The 19,831-nt window shown below is 34.4% G+C and overlaps 2 protein-coding genes across 4 annotated transcripts; one reads left to right on the top strand and one right to left on the bottom strand.

The window, feature by feature from the left end:
- Positions 1-986: 986 nt before the first annotated feature.
- LOC123700052 lies at positions 987-3,446 on the bottom strand. The gene is made up of 2 exons (XM_045647162.1): positions 3,138-3,446; positions 987-1,220 (listed from the first exon to the last, which is right to left on the bottom strand). Exons 1-2 carry the CDS (start codon positions 3,309-3,311, stop codon positions 1,074-1,076), a joined length of 321 nt encoding a protein of 106 aa, XP_045503118.1. The 5' UTR covers positions 3,312-3,446; the 3' UTR covers positions 987-1,073.
- Positions 3,447-3,762: 316 nt separating this feature from the next.
- Positions 3,763-17,950, top strand: LOC123700051 (signal peptide peptidase-like 3). Of its 3 annotated transcripts, none has more exons than XM_045647160.1 (10): positions 3,763-3,947; positions 6,548-6,671; positions 10,266-10,414; positions 11,540-11,677; positions 12,071-12,247; positions 14,129-14,291; positions 15,293-15,429; positions 16,168-16,283; positions 16,916-17,074; positions 17,509-17,950. In XM_045647160.1, the coding sequence occupies exons 2-10, from the start codon at positions 6,601-6,603 to the stop codon at positions 17,584-17,586; spliced, it is 1,188 nt and encodes a 395-aa protein (XP_045503116.1). In that variant the 5' UTR covers positions 3,763-3,947; positions 6,548-6,600; the 3' UTR covers positions 17,587-17,950. The 3 variants fall into 3 exon arrangements, with proteins under 3 accessions (XP_045503116.1, XP_045503115.1, XP_045503117.1); XM_045647159.1 differs by having other exon boundaries at positions 3,764-3,947; positions 6,538-6,671; XM_045647161.1 differs by having other exon boundaries at positions 3,765-3,947; positions 6,538-6,671; positions 11,549-11,677.
- Positions 17,951-19,831: the final 1,881 nt, after the last annotated feature.

Raw genomic sequence — 19,831 nt, 5'->3', positions numbered from 1 at the left:
TGGTTGAGCGCCCCTTTGTGAAACCAAACTGTTTGGTGTGCAGTAAATCATTAGATGCAAAATGACTACTCAATTGGTTTAATATTAACTTCTCGAATACCTTACTTAATGTTGGTAAAATAGAGATAGGTCTATAATTGTTACAGTCTTCTTGATCGCCCTTCTTAAATAGAGGTATAACTTTACTAAGCTTTAGTAAATTAGGAAATGTACCATAGTCACAACACTTATTAAATATAAAAGCTAAATTTTTCGCAATATTTTCTATGATATTATTAACTAAATTTACGGACATTCCCCAAAGATCACAAGTATTTTTTAGATTAAGCGTCTTAAAGGCAGTAACAATATCACTAGCAGTTACGTGTCGTAATTCAAATAATGTACTGCACCCCGCAACATGGTCCCTCAAAAAGGTTTCTGCAAGTGCTGAAGACGAATTTAAACTATTAGTAATAGTAACAGGGACACTACTGAAGAATTCTTCAAAAGCAAGCGCAACATCAGCACTTTTGTCAATAACCCTGTCATTATTTACAAGTTTTATAGTATTACTTGATTTGCTTTTACCCATTTCACCATTAATAATAGACCAAACTGTTTTAACTTTATTATCCGATTCGCGTATTTTATCTCTGATATACAATCGCTTCGCAGTAAAACAAACAATTTTAAAAGTTTTTGAGTAATTTCTAACATAACTAAGAAAAGATGATTGGTTTTAACACCTTCCTTGGTTCATACATAACACTTTGAATGTGAAGATCATCACATGATCAAATGCATAGTTTACGATTCTAATAATAACATACAAACATTTTTTTTTATAAATATAGATGGGGGGAAAGAATTTTAAGTGGTAACCAGTGACCCGATATACTAACTGAAGCAACCATTTTTTTCACTATCATCACAGCTATAATGAAAGAAGTACTTGTGATTATTAAAAATAATCTTATTTAAGTAGGAATTAAAATCCAAAAATATTAGAGCTATAAATTTATTTCCATTGTACTTTCTATCTATACATTATTATATTTAACATTCTAATAAGCTTAAACTTAAATTTATATTTAATCCCAACTTTCCTTAGTTCGTAAATGTCCAAGTCGTTCATACAGGGTTACATCATTTTTGAAGATACTTCTTGTCAGATTAACAAGCCTGTCTCGTCGAGCTTCAGGTTTACCTAAAGCTTTAGCGTGGCCACTGCATTCAGCCTGAAATTAAAAACAAGATCATTATAGATACATACAATAAAAAATACAATTAAAAATAGGTCAAAGATCAACCATAGGTAACTAATAAACACCCAATTTGGTATTGGCAAACTTATACATATATGTTAAAGATTTTTATGATATGACATTTAAAATTAAATCTGTAAATGAAAAGCAACGCCTGAATATTTAATTATATTGGTTGTTTAGAATTTGTTTTCTCTCCATAACAATCATATGCCATAAGCAGAAAAGCTTATGTTCAGGGCCTTGAAAGATATTAAATCTGATTTTTTTCAATCATTATAGCTTTTTGGCTAGTTTTGAGGTAAGTATTGGTATTAGTGCTCATCTATTATCGAGGAAGGCTATAGGTATTTCTTTAGAAATTTGCGGCACGAATTAAGGGGGTGGAGGGGAGGGAAAGGGAGAGGGGAGGTAAGGGGAGACCCCCTGTGAAGTGGGGGGGTGCGGAAACCCCCCCTTCTATTTTTTTTGAGTTTATATTTATACTAGCTTACCGCCCGCGGCTTCGCCCGCTTTGTCTAAAACCTAATAAATTATATACTAAAACCTTCCTCTTGAATCGCTCTATCTATTAAAAAAAACCGCATCAAAATCCGTTGCGTAGTTTTAAAGATTTAAGCATACAAAGGGACATAGGGAAAAAGGGACAGAAAAAGCGACTTTGTTTTATACTATGTAGTGAAATGAAGTTATGAAATATATTGAAGATTATGGGCTTTCTTGACTGCTCCGGCGCTGCAGAACGTGGCGCTTGCCCCCATGTACCTCGTTGCTGGCAGGAGTCTTCACTCGCCTTCGTAGCTTCGGCTTTTTGGTCGCCTTTGGCGACCAGCCTCAGCCACTCCGGCTCGCTTGACTCTGCCTGCTCCTCAGCACACGCGGGCGCCACGCTCCTCCGCGCCTCCGACTTTTTTAATACACTCTAGTGTATGACAGACAAGTACCACGTGGAATCGGGGTGGACAGATTCGGTTCTGTTACTAACAATTTTTGTGCAATAATATATATACAATAAAAAAAACATTTTTTTAATAATTGTACATGTTTGATACAATTTACAAGGGCAATGAATGGATCAATTTTTTTCCAATCAGCGTCTCTACATATTATATTCTTTAATAATATCATCGAAGTTTGGGTGGTTATAGTTATCTTTTTTAAAAAATCTCTTTACAACACGCAACTGGGACTCAATTCTTTGAGTATGAGTCCCATCAGGGGCAACAAATGGGTTGTCTGGGTCTGAGTGATTAACTTTTTTATGAACATACCCATGTTGCCCCAATCATATACTACTCGCCAATAATCCGTATGAATTGTTGTCCATCAGTAACATGCTTTTGAATGAACTATGAAGGAACTATGGTTTTTAATGTACATTTTGACATTTGTTATCTCTTTCAAACACAATTCTTGTAGGTAGTTTTGTCAATGTAACTCAAACAATTTTGAACATAGATAACCTCAAAAATTAAAATTAAGATTTCTCTGTAATTATATGTTTCCGCACGAAAAGCCGCTAATGTATGTTTCGGGGCATTATTATCGATCGAAAAAAATTAAAATCACGCCGAAATTCGTGCCGCAAGTTTCTAAAGTCAACCCAGGCTATAGGCTATCATCATATTATCATGCCAAGACCAACAGGAGTGGAGCAATGCGGGTGAAACCGCGCGGCACAGCTAGTTATCAATACAACAAAACATAGTCCTTTGAACCTTCCATTTATCTGTTCTATGTATTTTTAGATCCTTAAAACTGGGTACGCAAAAGATCTTGATGTGCTTTTTAATGTATAGAGTGGTTCTCGAAGATTAATTTGTAAGTAAGAAAAAGTTGTCAAAGCCGCAGGCGGAATGCTGGTTACGATATTTAAAATTTTCTACTTACTTCAGACAAATAAGGATGACGAAGACATAACATATTTTGTTCTTCAATTTCAAATTCCCGTTGAAGTTGGCGAAGATGTTTTGGTTCTACCCTTTTTACTAAGCGGTCTTTTCCTCTAAAAATGTGACCATTAGGAAGTAAATTTCTACGCAATAAAATAGCCGTTAACTTCATTTTAACTTAAAGTTTTAGTGAATCTGATTAATATAATTATAATATAATTATTGTATAATGTATCGTTAATCGATAGAATTTTTATTCCAATTTTTTGAGGTTGTTTTGAAATTTGAATTAATATAAAATGTCAATGTGCAATTGTCAATCAGTTCCAAATCAGTTCAATCACATGTCAATTATTGTCAACGGTGACCTGACCAAAGAGTATAAAATAATAATAATGGATAACTGAAATGACAGTGGAAATGTGGTGGAAATGTTGTCCAGCAGTTACATAACATTTTGATTGCTAAGCTATAAGATATACGTACATTATTCAAAATAAAACTGAACTGACTTATTTACATTATATAAATGATAATAGAAACTCGAATTTCACCTGGCACTATAATGAAGGTTGTACCTTTACTGTTGTTTGTTAGCTATGGGCTAATGTCACTGATCTGTATTTTTGCTTTATCTTTGGTTACTATGGCTGTCGATCGACAAGCGTAGGGTAGTAATAAGTTTCGTAAATATTTTCTGTGTTAATTGTTTTTAAATGTAAACTATCTCACAATTCATAAATAAGTGTTTAAGCATGGAATTAAGTGACGAATAAGTGCAGATAAGTTAAAGCAGCCCTCTTATCTGGTTAGTGTGTAATTGATATTTGCTATTGCTTCCGTGTATTTGGTCTGCTTTCTAATATTTTTAATGTATTTATTTATTTATTTGTACCAAAATCCTTTTAGTTATTCGTGTCACAGTCACGGAACTTTCTTTTTCAATCACAGTTTAATTGTTACTTATTATTGAAAGTGCAATATACAGTTTCCTTTCACTTCAAATTGTGAATTATATTCGTGCTCTACTTATTTCGGTATTATTCGGCTTTGTCTTGCCCATTGTTTAGCAACGCTTTAACAATTTGCCCAGAGAATAACATAACATTTAAAAAAATAGGCGAAATATAGGGAAACACAAATTTATAATTTATTTGACCCACTTATTAAATAAAAATACGTACCTACCTAATATATATTTTTTTTTAATAGTAGAAAATTAAATTGCTATAAATTAAGCTAGATCTATACTTAATTTACTTACTAAGAAATAAAAAACGAAATAACAACATAACAGTATTTGTATAGTAGGACTAGTTAAAGAACTTCCATCCATAAATTTGTTTGTTTTTTCAATTATTTTTATTTTTTTTAAATAGAGCACACAATGGTTCATCTTCCAAATCTATCTTGATCATAATATGATCTTTATCAAATTTACTAAGAATTAAAGAAATTGGCAACTTATTTTACTTTCTTTGTATAGTTAGAATTCAACCCATCAATATTTGTTTGTTATACCTATCCAATTATTTGCAATTGTTTAATGAGCACACAATAATAAAAAATAAATAAACTTAATAAAAAAATCTGGAGTATCAATACTCATAGGTAATAGGTATCATGATGCTTAAATATTAATCTTAATTTTTAAATTATTTCATTCCATAAATTTACTCTTTTATTTATTTATTTATTTATTTAATTTAGACATACCAACAGAGTACACATGAAAATTATCACAATTAAAACTAAACAACTATCGAATATTAATATGATGTATACACCAATTACAGGCATACCTGTGCATACACAAGAAAACTTATAATATAATTATGTTACTGTTTTTTTAAGTGCTTAAATAAATTTAATTACAAGAATTATACTCTTATATTGTTCTTAATTTGAAGTTCAACTAGAAAGTACATAAATAGAGTAAAACAAACATTCTCATACAATATTACTTGTATCATTTATCTGTGTAAATAGATGAAAGCTGGAAGAGACTATTCTCCACAACACAAGGAATCCTAGTGTGGAGATTAGTGCATTGTATTATCTACAAAATGTTTAAGTTACAAATATTTTAAATATTTTTGTATTTATATACATACTTTTTTATCTATGATTAATATCTATTATCTACTAAAGATTACTTTAATCCAATAATAACTTATGACTTACCAGTGGTCCGCCCCGGCTTCGCCCGTGGTAAATATTTGGCAATAAAATGTAGCCTATGTCCTTTCTCGGGTATCAAAATATCTCCATACCAAGTTTCATGCAAATTGGTTCAGTAGTTTAGGCGTGAATGAGTAACAGACAGACAGACAGAGTTACTTTCGCATTTATAATATTAGTATGGATGGTCAAATAACAAAATTGAAAATAGTAATTTAACATTAATATCATCATACCTACTGTACTTGTCTAAAAACTGTATTAACTATTATAGGAAAAGTGAAAAGCTAATTATTAAAAATAATTAACAAAATAAACAGACATACAAGTTTTGTTTCCTTATTATGACACATAGTGAAGCCTCGCTCACTCAAATGTTTTGATAGCATCATCTCACCTTGCATACTCCTGTTATGAGAGATCATTTTGTTATTATTTGAGTCATGGCCTTGTACAGATTTGTATTGTTTAATAACATGTATTTGAAACCACTTAACTAATTGATAAACAATGAAAAAAGTAGGAGGAAAAAATTACTTTATACAATAAATTGATGTAAACGACATGATTAAATTCAATTACATTATTGAATTAGGGTTACAACTTACAACATCCTTATAATAATTATAATAGGATATTGCAGCAGACCTTCTGCTATCTAGTTATAAAACAGAATTTGCTATAAATTATTACTCATAATGTCAGAAAAATGTACTAATATAATTAAATTGTTTTTAGTTGTAGTTTTATTCATTAATTGAAGGAATAACATTGAGATAGATTAATAAACTTATCTACAAGTTCATCTCTTCTGTTACTGACTTTTAATAATAAAAAACCTTGATAAATTAATATTAGTAGGTAGATACCTACGTAAACTAGATAGTTTAAGTACCTTTTTGAAATAGATGCTATTTATAAAATCCTGCCTTCTAAGAGGTTTTTATTCTTATTATATTGGTCAATGGTCATGCATCACATTATATCCTATTTGTGTGTATATGGGCTTTTGATCTAAAACCTCGCTTCTTACTTATTTTTATTTATGAATAAGAATAAGAGACTAAAGAAAATCAAGAAATGTTTCCACAAAGGATGTTAAAAGCATTTAAGAGGGGGTAGAAACAGAGCTGAAACAGCTTGTAAGGGCTGTCAAACACTTCTGACATCTAGGAAGATATATTAAAATAGTCTAATAAATAATATTATTCACACAGAGGGCTCCAGGCTACCGCCCAGCAGTGAGCAGTTTGTACCTCGGTTGTTAAGAAGACATCACCATGGCACAGGTGGGCGCGAACATGGAATACCAGGAATACAAATGGGCGTACTCAATCATGGATTCTTCCAGGTTAGTTATACCCTTGATATGTTTTAAAGTACATAATATTAAAACATTTATGATGTTCTATGGCTTCATTGTCTGAGAACTCCATAATATAAAATAGTTTTTATTTATGACCAAATTTTAATCAGATATGTATTAGATTATATTTTAATTTGAACTGCAGTTTTGTATTGACTGAATAATAGAAATGTTATAAAAAACATATTTATGAAATCTGTATTCAAGGAAGTATTTATCGTTGTCTGTGCCGTGATATTTTCTAAGGAGCTATGCAATTTCTTTTGTGTTTCAAGACAAGTTCAAGTTTATTGAAAAATCCAGTAATTTCGTCAATTTTGAAAGTTCAATTAAATGACGGTACATGATTATTTGACAAATTATACTTTCGCAAATTGCTCAAATACAATATTTAAACCTATGTCAAGAAAGCATACCTAGTCTGTTTTAAATAAAAAAATCGTCTTGAGCTATCTGTTCAGTGAACCTCATTTATGAAAATCAAATTTGTTTTCTAATATCCAAACATCAGTACTTGTAGTGTTCCCTCTTGTAAATTTAATGAGATCAGTATTTATGGATCTGTGACCGAATTCAAGTGAGGTAACTTTTTTACTGCTTGCGTAAATTGATTCTTCAAGTGAGGTTTGCGATACTTCCCGCTGATGCTATTAATTGACAGGCTGTTGGCGCCTGTTACGATTCATTACACGGCTCTTAAACCCACTTGGAAGGCTAATTCAATTAACGGTTTGTCGTTAATAGCACCGTGTATCAAGCTATCAAGGTTGCATACGCGGTATATTCTAAATTGATTTTATATAAATGGTTCAATAAGATATTCAAAATTAATAACAACAAAGTAATAACGGTTTGTGCGCGTATGTCACGAAATAGGGTTCCGTCATAAATTTTCCAAATCAGTTACTTTAAACTTAGGTACTAGTTACTCATCAGTCATCAATTCATCATCCTATTACACGTCTCTTCACGCCTAGACCACTTACCTAACCGATATTTTGGTACAAAATAGTTAGAAGTATATTTAAACTTTTAATGTTCCATTTTGTCGATTTAGGCCCGATTTTTCAATCGTTGGTTTAAACTTATTCGTCGAATAAAGTATTACACGATAATATTAAAATGTCACCTAAAAACTGTCAATTACAGGCAAGAAGAATACATTTTTGAAATGGTAGTTTAATACGATATTCGACGAATAAGTTTTATCCAACGATTGAAAAATCAGCCCTTAAATTATTATACAGGTAACGAACATATTTCATAATATGTATTTGTTGAACAGTGTATGAATACACATATTGATGGCGTCATTTTTAAGCGTACAAAATATGGATTAACAAACAAAGCCGCCGACACAGATCAAATGTTAGAGTTCAATTGGGTACAGAACCCTAGAAATACTTAGTTTTGTTTGTATTTCATTAATGACATATGGGAAGTTCACACATAATTAAAAATTTTATGGCTGCGTATAAACAATACTAGAGCAACGTATTCATCCTGTGTATTCATCGTTACAACTACTGTTGTTACATTGTGGTATTGAATGGTATACCGTATAACAGTATACGCGTATTTATGTATTGTGTAAATAAGAAGTGGCACTTGAACAATAGTTCCTCGTCGTTGGTTTTGTAATGCTCGTTGTATACGGATGGAGACGAAAATGCTAGTTATTATAAAGTACTTTGTAATTTACAGTTATAAAATGTGATGTTAGTTCACCGCACCCTATGTGACCAGTGTTTCTGCGTTACATTGCAATGCGGGATTTAATACATGCCTTTTTTAATTTTTAATGCAGATATGAGTGTGTTTGTGAAACAGTTGAGACTGGGGGCTTTTTGGTACTCTGTCGGAATTAGGTATCTGTCGTTAATAATCTAGTATGATTTATTATAGATTGCAATATTTTATGACGTACCTATTTGACGAATTTACGTGCCTATAAAACCTAAAATGATATTTTTTTTACTACAAAACAAACTCTTTTCAATTTTTTTGGATACATTTACACCGTCTTGTTTGTGGCGGTAGATAAAAGTAGATAAAGTTCTAGTAAATAGTGATAGCGTCGAAAGATCCTCTGTTAAGTCAATTTCTAAGAATAAAAAAAATACCTAAAAAATGTAAACGAAATACTAACAATTCAGGAAATTCTTAACGATGCAGATGGTCACGTTATCTCACTTTAGGGTGGTCTGGCCCTATTTTAGCCTCGAATCGTAACTTGCTACGCGGTAAAGATAAACGCTTGCTTATCTTGACCTATGTTTCGATATATGTAATACCTAGGTCGATAATTAAGTGTGTTTCTAGAATAACTAGACAATGAATAACTTTTTGCTGAACAGTTCCTGTTCGTTTTCTTAATACCTAAATAGTTCAAATTTGAATCTTGTTAAAAATTCTATTAAAAAATAGTTATGGTAGTTATGTTGGGAAAGCGACGGGCTGACGCCCGCAGCACATGGTGCCAAAATTTTAAAGAGATTAGAAGTGGAAAATGCTTTGCCACATGTTTTACCGTTGTAAAAAGTCGCAGGCATATAAACTATAAAGGAATGACTTGTACACTATGAACACTACTTCTCTACATTTGAAAAAAATTGGTACTCATCACAATGAAAATATATACCTAAAGTGCGTCGACAGTACTCCGCGATGTAGAAAAAAATTCTAAAATTATCATTTGAATAGCTCCACGTTTTAGACTTTAGAGTTTTGATAGTCAAACGTAATCAAGTTAAATTATTTTTTGCAATCATGTTTTGCTGAATTCGATTTCAATCAAGAAGTATTTGAAAATTAATACTTTATTAAAGTAAAACAATGAACATAAAATGAAAAAGATTACGTTTTATACACTTTACAGGAAGCATAGCATGCGTGTTAAAAACGTCGCATCGGGTTAGATAATAATGAACGATTCGCGTGTCTAGTTCAATCTTTAATTTTCAAAAGAGGCTGTATACGTCATGGCCAGCTGAACGTGTCTCGAGATTGTAAGAGACACTGGTCTTTATATAGATTCTGTCGACTTAATATAAGCTTCAGACACTGAATAGATTTGTATGAAAGGGAAAGGCTTTAGTATGATGGGTGTTCAATTGTTTATATCATAGTCTCTTCTTCTTCTTTTTTATATCATAGTCGGCAAAAGAGCTGGTGGGTTACCTGCCCACATGCTTAGTCTGCCCACATTGCACATTTGCAGAGGCGTAAGCACAGGGCGTAAGGCTATTTGCAGGCCTTACGTCGCTGTCGCGGAAGAATTCCAACCAATACCCGCGGCCCCATCATTAAAGCGGCTCCACGGAACAAAATGGGGTTTTAGTCGGTAAGAATCCGACATAACCCACAGCTTCTTCCCCGGGGACCGTAGGTATCTTTAAATAATATTATCTGTAAATGTAAGGAAAAGGATTCGAGCCTACAAGACTATATTGTATGTTATCATTTATAATTATGAAACAAGTCTAAGCGGATATTTTTGTCCAAATCTCATTCGGAAACTATTCGCCCATTTAAATACGATCGTACAAATAACTTAAAAGTATGTTCTGTTCGTTCCAGAGTATCAGCTTGCCTTATATCCATGCTGCTCATAGTGTACGGCAGTTTTCGCTCCCTGAACATGGAAAGAGAGGCAAGGGAGAAAGCAGAGAGGGAAAGAGAAGCGTCCTTACTGGGCACTAAACCTCCGCCCAGTTCATCTAGCAATAGTAAGTATTATTGTATTTTGTAGTAACAAAATTTATTTGAAACTAGCTGACTCGACAGACGTTGTGTACTGTGGTATCTTCGCGAAAATTGTCAAACTCGTGAAGTTTGAAAGGCCATTAAGTTTTCGCATTTTCTTATTTTTTCATAAGTTCCTTCACCTGAAAATAACGAAGATATCAAAATAAGAATTATCGAAATCGGTCAAGACGTGCGTGATGCCATGACCAAGGGATTCATTGTTATATATAGAAAATTGACGAAGGAAACACATTGTATGAATGTATTGAATTGTGAAATTATCTTGCAAACATATTGATAGTGGAAAAGCAAATGTTTGTATTGTAGGATAAGCTTGCTAAATAATGTTGTTTTAATATAATTGCTTATCTCAAGTCGACATACTAAATTACACGATAAAGCTACATGAAAAGAAAACACCTGTTTTGTCAATGATAAGTTGGACGCGTTTATATAACGCATGTGTAAAGTATAAACTATATTGTATTTAAGAACTTTCCATTCTACACGATTGTTCGCTGGAAAAGGTTATTTTTTGCCGAATCGGTAATTAGTCGGAACGCGTAATAACCCGACTGTCATGTCTGTACATGGTCGTATGTCAGATAACGATATATTGTTTTATTACATGTTCTATATTAAAGTCTAGAGTTAATTGACGCGACTGGGCTTTGCAGAAACTTATAATTTTCAAGTTGATAATGACTAAATTTTTTGACCCAGTAGGGGTCTGGTAGGCGATAAGGGCATGATCGTTTTTTTTTAATGAATAGTACAAATTCGATCAGAGGGCGTGGTATAATTATTTTGACTTATTAAATTGAATAGAAACTATTTCTCTAGATGGGTTAAAGTAAAATGATAGTTATATAAATATAAATAATGATACCTAGAAAAAAAAAATATCTTTAGTTGGCCTACTGACTCGACTTCGAAAATATGCCAATTATTTATAGACTATTTCAATAATTCTTAGGTACCTAAAAATAATGTATGAACATAAAAGTATGAACAAAGTAAATTCTATAAGAAGTTCTATAAGAAAGATTGCTTCTATAAACCTTATGATCTATACGACTAAATACTTTCTCTCCTATTTACCAATGGTGATGAAGACATTACAGACGTGCAAACGCTGAACACGGTGCAGGCGTTGTGTTTCCCGCTCGGCTCGTCCGTGGCGCTGCTGGTCATGTTCTTCTTCTTCGACTCGGTGCAAACGCTCGTCGCGATATGTACCGCTGGTAAGGGTTTAGAATATTTTGACAATTTAGTAGTTACTTGGTTTAAGTATATAAATTTATGAGGGTAGGATATTTTAATTAAATTTTGTTTTGGTTTTTTATTTAAATTTAATTTGCCGTACCAGTGTGTACAATGTCTAAGTACAATGTATTGAAGTATGCTAATTTTACACGAAATTCAAGTTTCGTTTTATCACAATTTAATCTTTCCATAAAAACTTGACTTAAGCATGTACGCCGTTACGAAGCTTCGATAATATAATCTACCTATTTATTATTTATCATATTATGTAGGTACAAATTCTAACACTTTAAAAAACGGTAGAACTAACTAACTTTAAAATTAACGTAAAAAAACTTAAACTTTAATATATAAAACTTCTTTCTCCACAGTGATAGCGTGTGCAGCGCTCGCATTTCTCCTAACGCCGCTCTGCCAGTACATAGCGGGCAGCAACAGCCGCGCGGCTCTGTGCGGTCGTTATTCAGCACCAGAGCTCGCTGCCGCGTTATTGGCTGCGGCCATTGTTGCCGTGTGGGTGCTCACCGGCCATTGGCTGCTCATGGACGGTGAGTGTTGTGATTGGCTGAGTCTGATTGTGGCAGTAGCAGCCGCTATTCAGCGCTGGAGCTCGCTGCTGCGCTATTGGCTGCGGCGATTGTTGCCATGTGGGTGCTCACCGGCCATTGGCTGCTCATGAACGGTGAGGTTTATGATTGGTCGAGTCTGCTTGTTGTCGCTAAACGTTGCCGGAGCTGGCCGCTGCGCTATTGGTCGATTTTTATAGAAGCCATTTGTGGGTGTTCACCGACTATTGGTGGCTCATGTACTGTACGTGTTGTAATTGGTAATGTACATGTAATTGTAATTGTAATATTGTAATTGTAATATTTAATGTGGATAGACATGACTCAAACGTTGACGAAGTAAACTCTGCTCTTTTACGCATATCCAATTGGTTCACTGCTAATAATTTATTATTAAATGCAAAAAAAACAAATTGTGTAGAATTTATCCTTCCAAATGTAAAAAAGGTAAAAAGGGATATTATTTTAAACGGGGAGGTATTATACCCTGTGGATTCTACTGTTTTTCTTGGATTGACACTAGATGAGAAGTTACAATGGGGGGCCCATGTTGCCGCCACCGCTGCTAAGCTTAGTTCAGCTGCATATGCAGTTCGAAGAATAAGGCATCTCACCGATGTAGACACGGCTAGATTGGTTTATTTTAGCTACTTTCATAGCATTATGTCCTATGGAATTCTTCTATGGGGCAGGGCTGCAGATATTGAAACTATATTTATATTACAGAAAAGAGCCATACGCTCTATATATAATTTACGTGCTAGGGACTCACTAAGAGATCTCTTTAAGAATACTGGTATCCTCACTGTACCATCACAGTATATATTTAATAATATTTTATATGTACACAAAAACGCAGACTTACACACAAGAGTAGGAGATAGACACTGTTATGGCACAAGGAACAGAAATAAAATTGAAATGCCATTTTACCGGTTAGCTAAAGTTAAAAATTCATTTATGGGTCAAGGTATACTTTTTTACAACAAAATTCCTCATAGTATTAAAGAGTTTAGTAGTGCTAAATTTAAGAATTATGTAAAAAACGTCTTAGTTCAGAGAGCCTATTACAGCATTAAGGAATATATGGAAGACTAGCTATCCGCCCGCGGCTTCGCCCGCGTTTTCAAAGAAAAACCCGCATAGTTCCCGTTCCCGTGGGATTTCAGGGATAAAACCTAGCCTATGTTACTCGTGGATAATGTAGCTTTCGAATGGTGAAAGAATTTTTCAAATCTGCCAAGTAGTTTCGGAGCCTATTCAATTCATACAAACAAACAAACAAAAAATCAAACCTTTCCTCTTTATAATATTTGTATAGATAAAAACCCATGGAGGGTTGTCGCGTGAGAACCGCAGGACAGTTCTTTGGCATATTATGATAATATATACGTACGGTTACTTACATATTTTGTAAAATTAAATTGTAATACTGAAATGATTTAAAAGAGCAACTATGGAGTTTCTTGCCGATTCTTCTCCATAGACACTGCTTTCCGAATCGGTGGTAAATGATAAAAATATGTATTGACGTTTCAAAAGTGCTTCTCGAAGAAGTCTAATTGAATAAATAAATGTTTGAGTTTGAGTTTGGTTGACTCTGTAATAGATGTTTCGCCGTTTGTACTGAAATTGCTTAGAATCTAAAAGGAACAGGTAGTAGTACATAATTTTTGTGAAAAAATTGTTGTTTGTGAATGGGGTTGTTTTAAATTCATTTTATTAGTATTTCCTTGCATGCGGCGTTCGTTGTTTTTTTTTTTAATGTCCAAAAACTTAATTTACTTTTTTCTAACTTAGTTTTAACTTTTAAGTATAGTCTTTAACAAGTGCATGTTGTCAAATATTATATCTTTATTACAGCGATGGGCATGGGTCTCTGCGTGACGTTCATAGCGCTGATCCGCCTCCCATCCCTCAAGGTGTCCACACTGCTGCTGACGGGGCTGCTGCTCTACGACGTGTTCTGGGTGTTCTTCTCCTCTTATATATTCACCACCAATGTTATGGTTAAAGTCGCTACCAGGTGAGAGAAAATGATGTCACTCTACTATAAAAAAAAAGTGTGAGAAGGATGATGAAGCTGTCATAAAAAATGTAATTAAAAGTGTCACTTAATATACTATTAAAAGTTAATAAAATTATATCTAGCATTCATCAATGGTATTAAGACACTTGTAAAATCTCAATCGTTCATGTGTTACGTTGTTCACGCCGACCGCGACGGTGCCGCACCGTTCGACCGCGTGCGGCGTTGCCAGTTTGCATTTGATACTCACGTGACTACATTATACCATCCTATGCTACTGGTTTAAGTTGTGTACATGTTAATTTTTTTATATTATTGTATGCTTTGAATCAAACTTGAATTGACCGCCTCCTTGGTACAGTGATTGACGCGTGAGCGTAGAACCGAGGGGTCCTGGGTTCGATTCCCAGTGGAGACGAAAAAAAAAACAAAATGTCTCGGTCTGGCAGGACACAGAAGGCTGATCACCTACTTGTCCCTAAAGAAAATCGATCAGTGAAACAGATGTATGCATAATGCATCTGCCCCTTAACCCACTTGGGGATATGGGAAGTCACTTTATGCTTTGAATATTTCTGTGCTGATATAACTTTTAAGTATTATAGTTAATGACAATTATCGAGTTTATGCAATAACTTGAACACGAATTGTTTTTCCTATTTCCAATATTAAAATAGCTAATTGCTTGTTTCGCAGTTTTTAGATATTACATTCTATTTAGCTTAGCACATTTGTTACAATAACAGATAGTGTATAATAGAATTATGTCCAAAAGTGAAAAATAAATTGTTCATCGGCCCAAAAAAAATATATTCAAGGTGCTTTTAAATATTTACGATATTATAATATGAGCTGATTACCTTCTGCCCTGGTTGCCTGGAAGAGGTCACTACTAAGTGATAAGGCCGCTAAATACACTAAACTGTTCCTTGCTTTTATTTTTGTATGTTCTAGTATGTAAGTCTGTTTAGAGTAAAATAAATATTTACATTTTGCAGGCCAGCAGAGAACCCCATGAACGTAGTAGCGCGCCGCCTGCAGCTCGGCGGTGCGATGCGCGACGCGCCGAAGCTATCTCTGCCGGCCAAGCTCGTGTTCCCGTCTATGCACCACCAGGGACACTTCTCGATGCTAGGTAAAAACATTGGTTGTCTGTAAAGTCGATTTACTGACGATAGTTGAACGTGACAACGTCTTAAGGCCGATTGTGCTTCTTTGTCGCTCGTTCCGCGCTCTCGCTCGCACTTCAAGGCCTTACGGAACGCCTCAGAGCGAGGTAACGCCGCATGAGTCATGTTTTTTCGTGCGTGCAGCCGGCTCTATCGAATTATAAGACGTTGTCACGTCAAAAATTAGCCTTTTAATTAGAAGCCTAGGCTTTATATTAAGTGCCGCCGTTTTATTAAATTTCCTTAAACGGCTTTAATAAAGGCGACTAATGAAATAAGTAAATTAGCCAATTGGCTGCAACATTAAGAATATGTTAATACCTCTTTAAGGACCGAAAAAGCACGTACATGTTCCTCATGTGTATTTTTTTTTCGTTTAATTAATAATAGACATCACCAAAGTATCAAAATGTCACTTAATTTACAAATTACGCCGAAGGCGTTATAAATATAGATTTCCGCCCGCGGCTTCACCCGCGTTTTCAAAGAAACCCCTCATACTTCCCGTTCCCGTTGGATTTTCGGGATAAAAAGTTTTTTATTCTGGGTCTTCAGCTACCGACATACCAAATTTCGTTGTAATCGGTTCTGCGGTATTTGCATGAAAGGGTAACAAACATCCATCGTCATAAATTTTCGCATTTATAATAATAATGTATGAAAATATTTTTTCAAAGGCAATGTAACATTTGAAACGTATACAGGATTGGGCGACATAGTGATGCCGGGTCTGCTGCTGTGCTTCGTGCTGCGTTATGACGCGTACAAGAAGGCGACTCTTGTATGTCAGATGGGACAGGTGCCCGGTCCTAGATCTATGGTAATTTGTTTTATTTTATTGTCCTAGATCTGTGAATTTTTTTATTGTTTTTGTTATTTTTTTTAAGCTATTGCATAGCTTCTATCGAGGGCCTTGAGCGCGGGGACCGAATCCAGAAATTGCGTAACGAAAAACCTCACGCTCCCCACTCCGACAGGCACGGAAGTGTGGCTTGAAGGCATGCTATGCTTTACCGCGGCAGTCCCCGAGTGCCACACGTCTTTTTTCATTTCATGGTGTTATTGTACCATATAACATGATTAAAAAGATGGTCTCATCATTTTTGGTGATCTGTGCCAGACCTTTATAGGTTTGTTCTTCAGTTGTTTGTGTTGTTGTCATTGTGCTGATGTTTGCAATGCGCTTTATTTATCTTTTTGTTTAGTTTTAAGTATAATTAGTTGGGAATTTACTTTTTATGATATTGAACAAAACTATTATTCGTTATCCTGCTTATTTGTCAATAAGTCACGTAATATATAAAAAAAAATTTTTTTCACGAGTAGTCGAGAGATTAGACGTCGCCAGGACAAGGCAAAAGACGCTGAGTGGGTCCTGCTAGTTGATCAGTTTTTTTCCATTCTTTCAAAATTTCTGCACTTGAAAAACGATTGAATAATTTTATTCTCCAGGGCTCACGGCTGACGTACTTCCACTGCTCACTGCTGGGCTACTTCCTCGGCCTGCTAACTGCCACTGTATCGGCGGAGGTGTTCAAAGCGGCTCAACCCGCGCTGCTGTACCTCGTGCCGTTCACCCTGCTGCCGCTGCTCACCATGGCGTATGTGAAGGTCTGTTGGGATATTACTCTGTGCACGATAAATCGTTAAAAGTAAGGTCTGTTGCTTCATTACTCTATGCGCTATACAACGGTTCATAGTGAATAAGTGAAGTCTGTTGCTTCATTAATCTGTGCACAAAACAACTGTTCAAAGTAAGGTCTGTTACAACGTTACTCTGTGCAAAATATAACCGTAGAAAGTAAGGTCTGCTGGTTCATTACTCTGTGCGCAATACAAATGTACAAAGTATGGTCTGGTGTTCATTGCTCTATGCGCAATACAACTCAAACTGGATAACGCTCATAACATTATGGTCATTCATTAGTCTATGTTCAATAAAAAACGATATGTTATATGCTATAGAAATAGACGTGTCGTCATAAAAGATAGAGCACTCATTTATTCACCATTCGTTAATACTCAAAGGTTGTGTCCTATTCCAGGGTGATCTAAGAAGAATGTGGAGTGAGCCGTTCATAGCGCCCCCGAACGGTAAGCTGGGCGCCGACTTCGATGTGTGAACGCGCCCTAACCCGCCGCCTGACAGCCGCCGCTAGTAGTGTGAAACGGACCGAATTCACTGTCACTTTTGAAAATGGAACGGTATTTTTCTTTTTTCGAGCAATTCTAACCGGCCTGTTTAAAAATAGTTTTCATATTGATAGATAGACTCATAATAGATGAGAGAGATCTTTAGCATCTTAAATTATTCTTCGTTTACAGATAAGTGACGATAATATCTTATATTTTATGGTTTAAATGAAATTTTTATTCAGTAAGGAAAATATAGTTTATAATAAAAAATATATGCTACGAATTGATAAATATTCCGTCGACTGGGATCGTCAGTAAATTGCCTGCGACGGTGAATTCGAAGTACCGTGTTACTTGTTGTATGTATGAATTATGTAAAAATATGTCTATGATAAGATTGATGTCTAGAAATACCAGTGAAATCAAAGATTATTACTAGATATTATATATGAATGTCTAATGAAATCCTACTGTTGTAATTAGGGCTTCTATCCTCTATTCTTATGATTTCAAAACTCGAAATGCAACACAAAAGGAAATGTAGTTACTTATTTCTATAAGCCCTAAAAACTATTATTTCCTATTTAACTACGTACAGAACATAATATTAGAAATTCGGCAAAAAACGTTTCTTAATCGCCTGTCCAGTCCATGTTTGTTACGTGCACAGTACGCCTTTGTTATGAATATTGTTACTTTATTCTAGCTAAATGGATTTTATATTAGAGAAATTTGAAATCTTTAATTTGAATTTTATGAAGCTTCTATGATATAATGTTGAATTTAAAATTTTCTAGAGATGTACCTGCATTAACGTAATTTAAAATGGGACTCGATCAAACAACTGAACCTGAGATATTTTAGATTTGTTGATGTGCACTGTATGTAATTAATACTGGTTGCAGAGCTTCACCGACCGTCAGTGCGTACGTCAGTCGCGCTTGTCATATGTATGGAAATTCATAAAACCGTTCTTAGCTAGACCGACCATACGCACGCGTATTTCCATACATATGACAAGCGCGACTGACGTACGCACTGATGGTCGGTGAAGCTCTGCAACCGGCCTTAGTGTACAAATTTTGTTTAAACGTGGGAAGATGACAATGACTGATTCACTTCCTATAAACATTGTACAAAAGAGGCCACAGAATACGGTTTCTACATGTGGCCTAAATAATGCCATTACAGGGATGTATTTTTTATCTTGCACATAATTTCGAACAAATCATAACGAACAAAGTCTTTAACTAAGTTTACAAGTGAATCTCATTACCGTTAGATAGTTATAATATTGTTCTACGTCTTAGAAAAGCTATAAAACTCTTTTTGAACGTTTATATGGATGACGGTATAAGGGGCGATTGAATATGTCCCTTGTAAGGTAAACCGCTTAGCCCTTTCATTGTTGCTGTGAATAAGACATCTTTCAGCATTGAAACAGCTTTGTGTAAAATGTTGTTGGTTTGCACATGATTTTGGTTTGATACTGTTGTCTATTACTTAAGAAATTTTTATCATAAACATCTGTTGTTGCTAGAAAATGTCCTCGTATCTAAAATCTATACTAATATTATAAAGCTGAAGAGTTTGTTTGTTTGTTTGAACGCACTAATCTCGGAAACTACTGGTTCGATTTGAAAAATTCTTTCGGTGTTAGATAGCCCATTTATCGAGGAAGGTTATATTAATTCATCACGCTACGGGCAACAGGAGTGGAGCCACGGGGGTGAAACCGCGCGGAGCAGCTAGTATATGATAAATAAGAAAGAATAATCAAAATTAAAGTAGGCAGTAGACAACAAAACCAAGCCACACATTAAAAACTTAAATTGTCGTATTAAATTGCAAATAAAGAATGTTATATTTTCAAGTAATTCTTTATTGCCATTATTTTATATCAACAGGAAATATTTTTTATTTGTGTACACACTTTCTTTTTGTGTATTCAGATTGCGAAAATAGTGATATGGAAGTCATAAATATTATTTTAAATCGTGATATTTTAATACTACTTATTGGCAGTGTTAAAATAACTTACCCAGATGTAATAAAGCTTTGATTTTATTTAAAATTTCACCCAACTCAGAAATATGATTAAACATTTGCCAGTAAATGATCTCCTATTAAATTACTGTGAAATTTTCAAAATTACAAGCAATCGTTAGGATGCTGAAACTTGAATATGGTCAATCAAAATAATTAATCACTTCCTTAGACTGACGTTGAAAG

Source organism: Colias croceus, chromosome 19, assembly GCF_905220415.1.
Source record: "Colias croceus chromosome 19, ilColCroc2.1".
NCBI lineage: Eukaryota > Metazoa > Arthropoda > Insecta > Lepidoptera > Pieridae > Colias > Colias croceus.
The sequence above is the reverse complement of the archived record's forward strand: the minus strand, read 5'-3'. Positions and strand labels throughout refer to the sequence as shown.

Excerpts from the sequence above, each read along its gene's own strand:
- LOC123700052 (XM_045647162.1), bottom strand. The coding sequence starts at position 3,311 with ATGAAGTTAACGGCTATTTTATTGCGTAGAAATTTACTTCCTAATGGT. Across the intron at positions 1,221-3,137 it reads GTCATCCTTATTTGTCTGAA|GCTGAATGCAGTGGCCACGC; the intron begins GTAAGTAGAAAA and ends TTTTAATTTCAG.
- LOC123700051 (XM_045647160.1), top strand. The coding sequence starts at position 6,601 with ATGGCACAGGTGGGCGCGAACATGGAATACCAGGAATACAAATGGGCG. Across the intron at positions 12,248-14,128 it reads CCATTGGCTGCTCATGGACG|CGATGGGCATGGGTCTCTGC; the intron begins GTGAGTGTTGTG and ends TCTTTATTACAG. Across the intron at positions 17,075-17,508 it reads TCACCATGGCGTATGTGAAG|GGTGATCTAAGAAGAATGTG; the intron begins GTCTGTTGGGAT and ends GTCCTATTCCAG.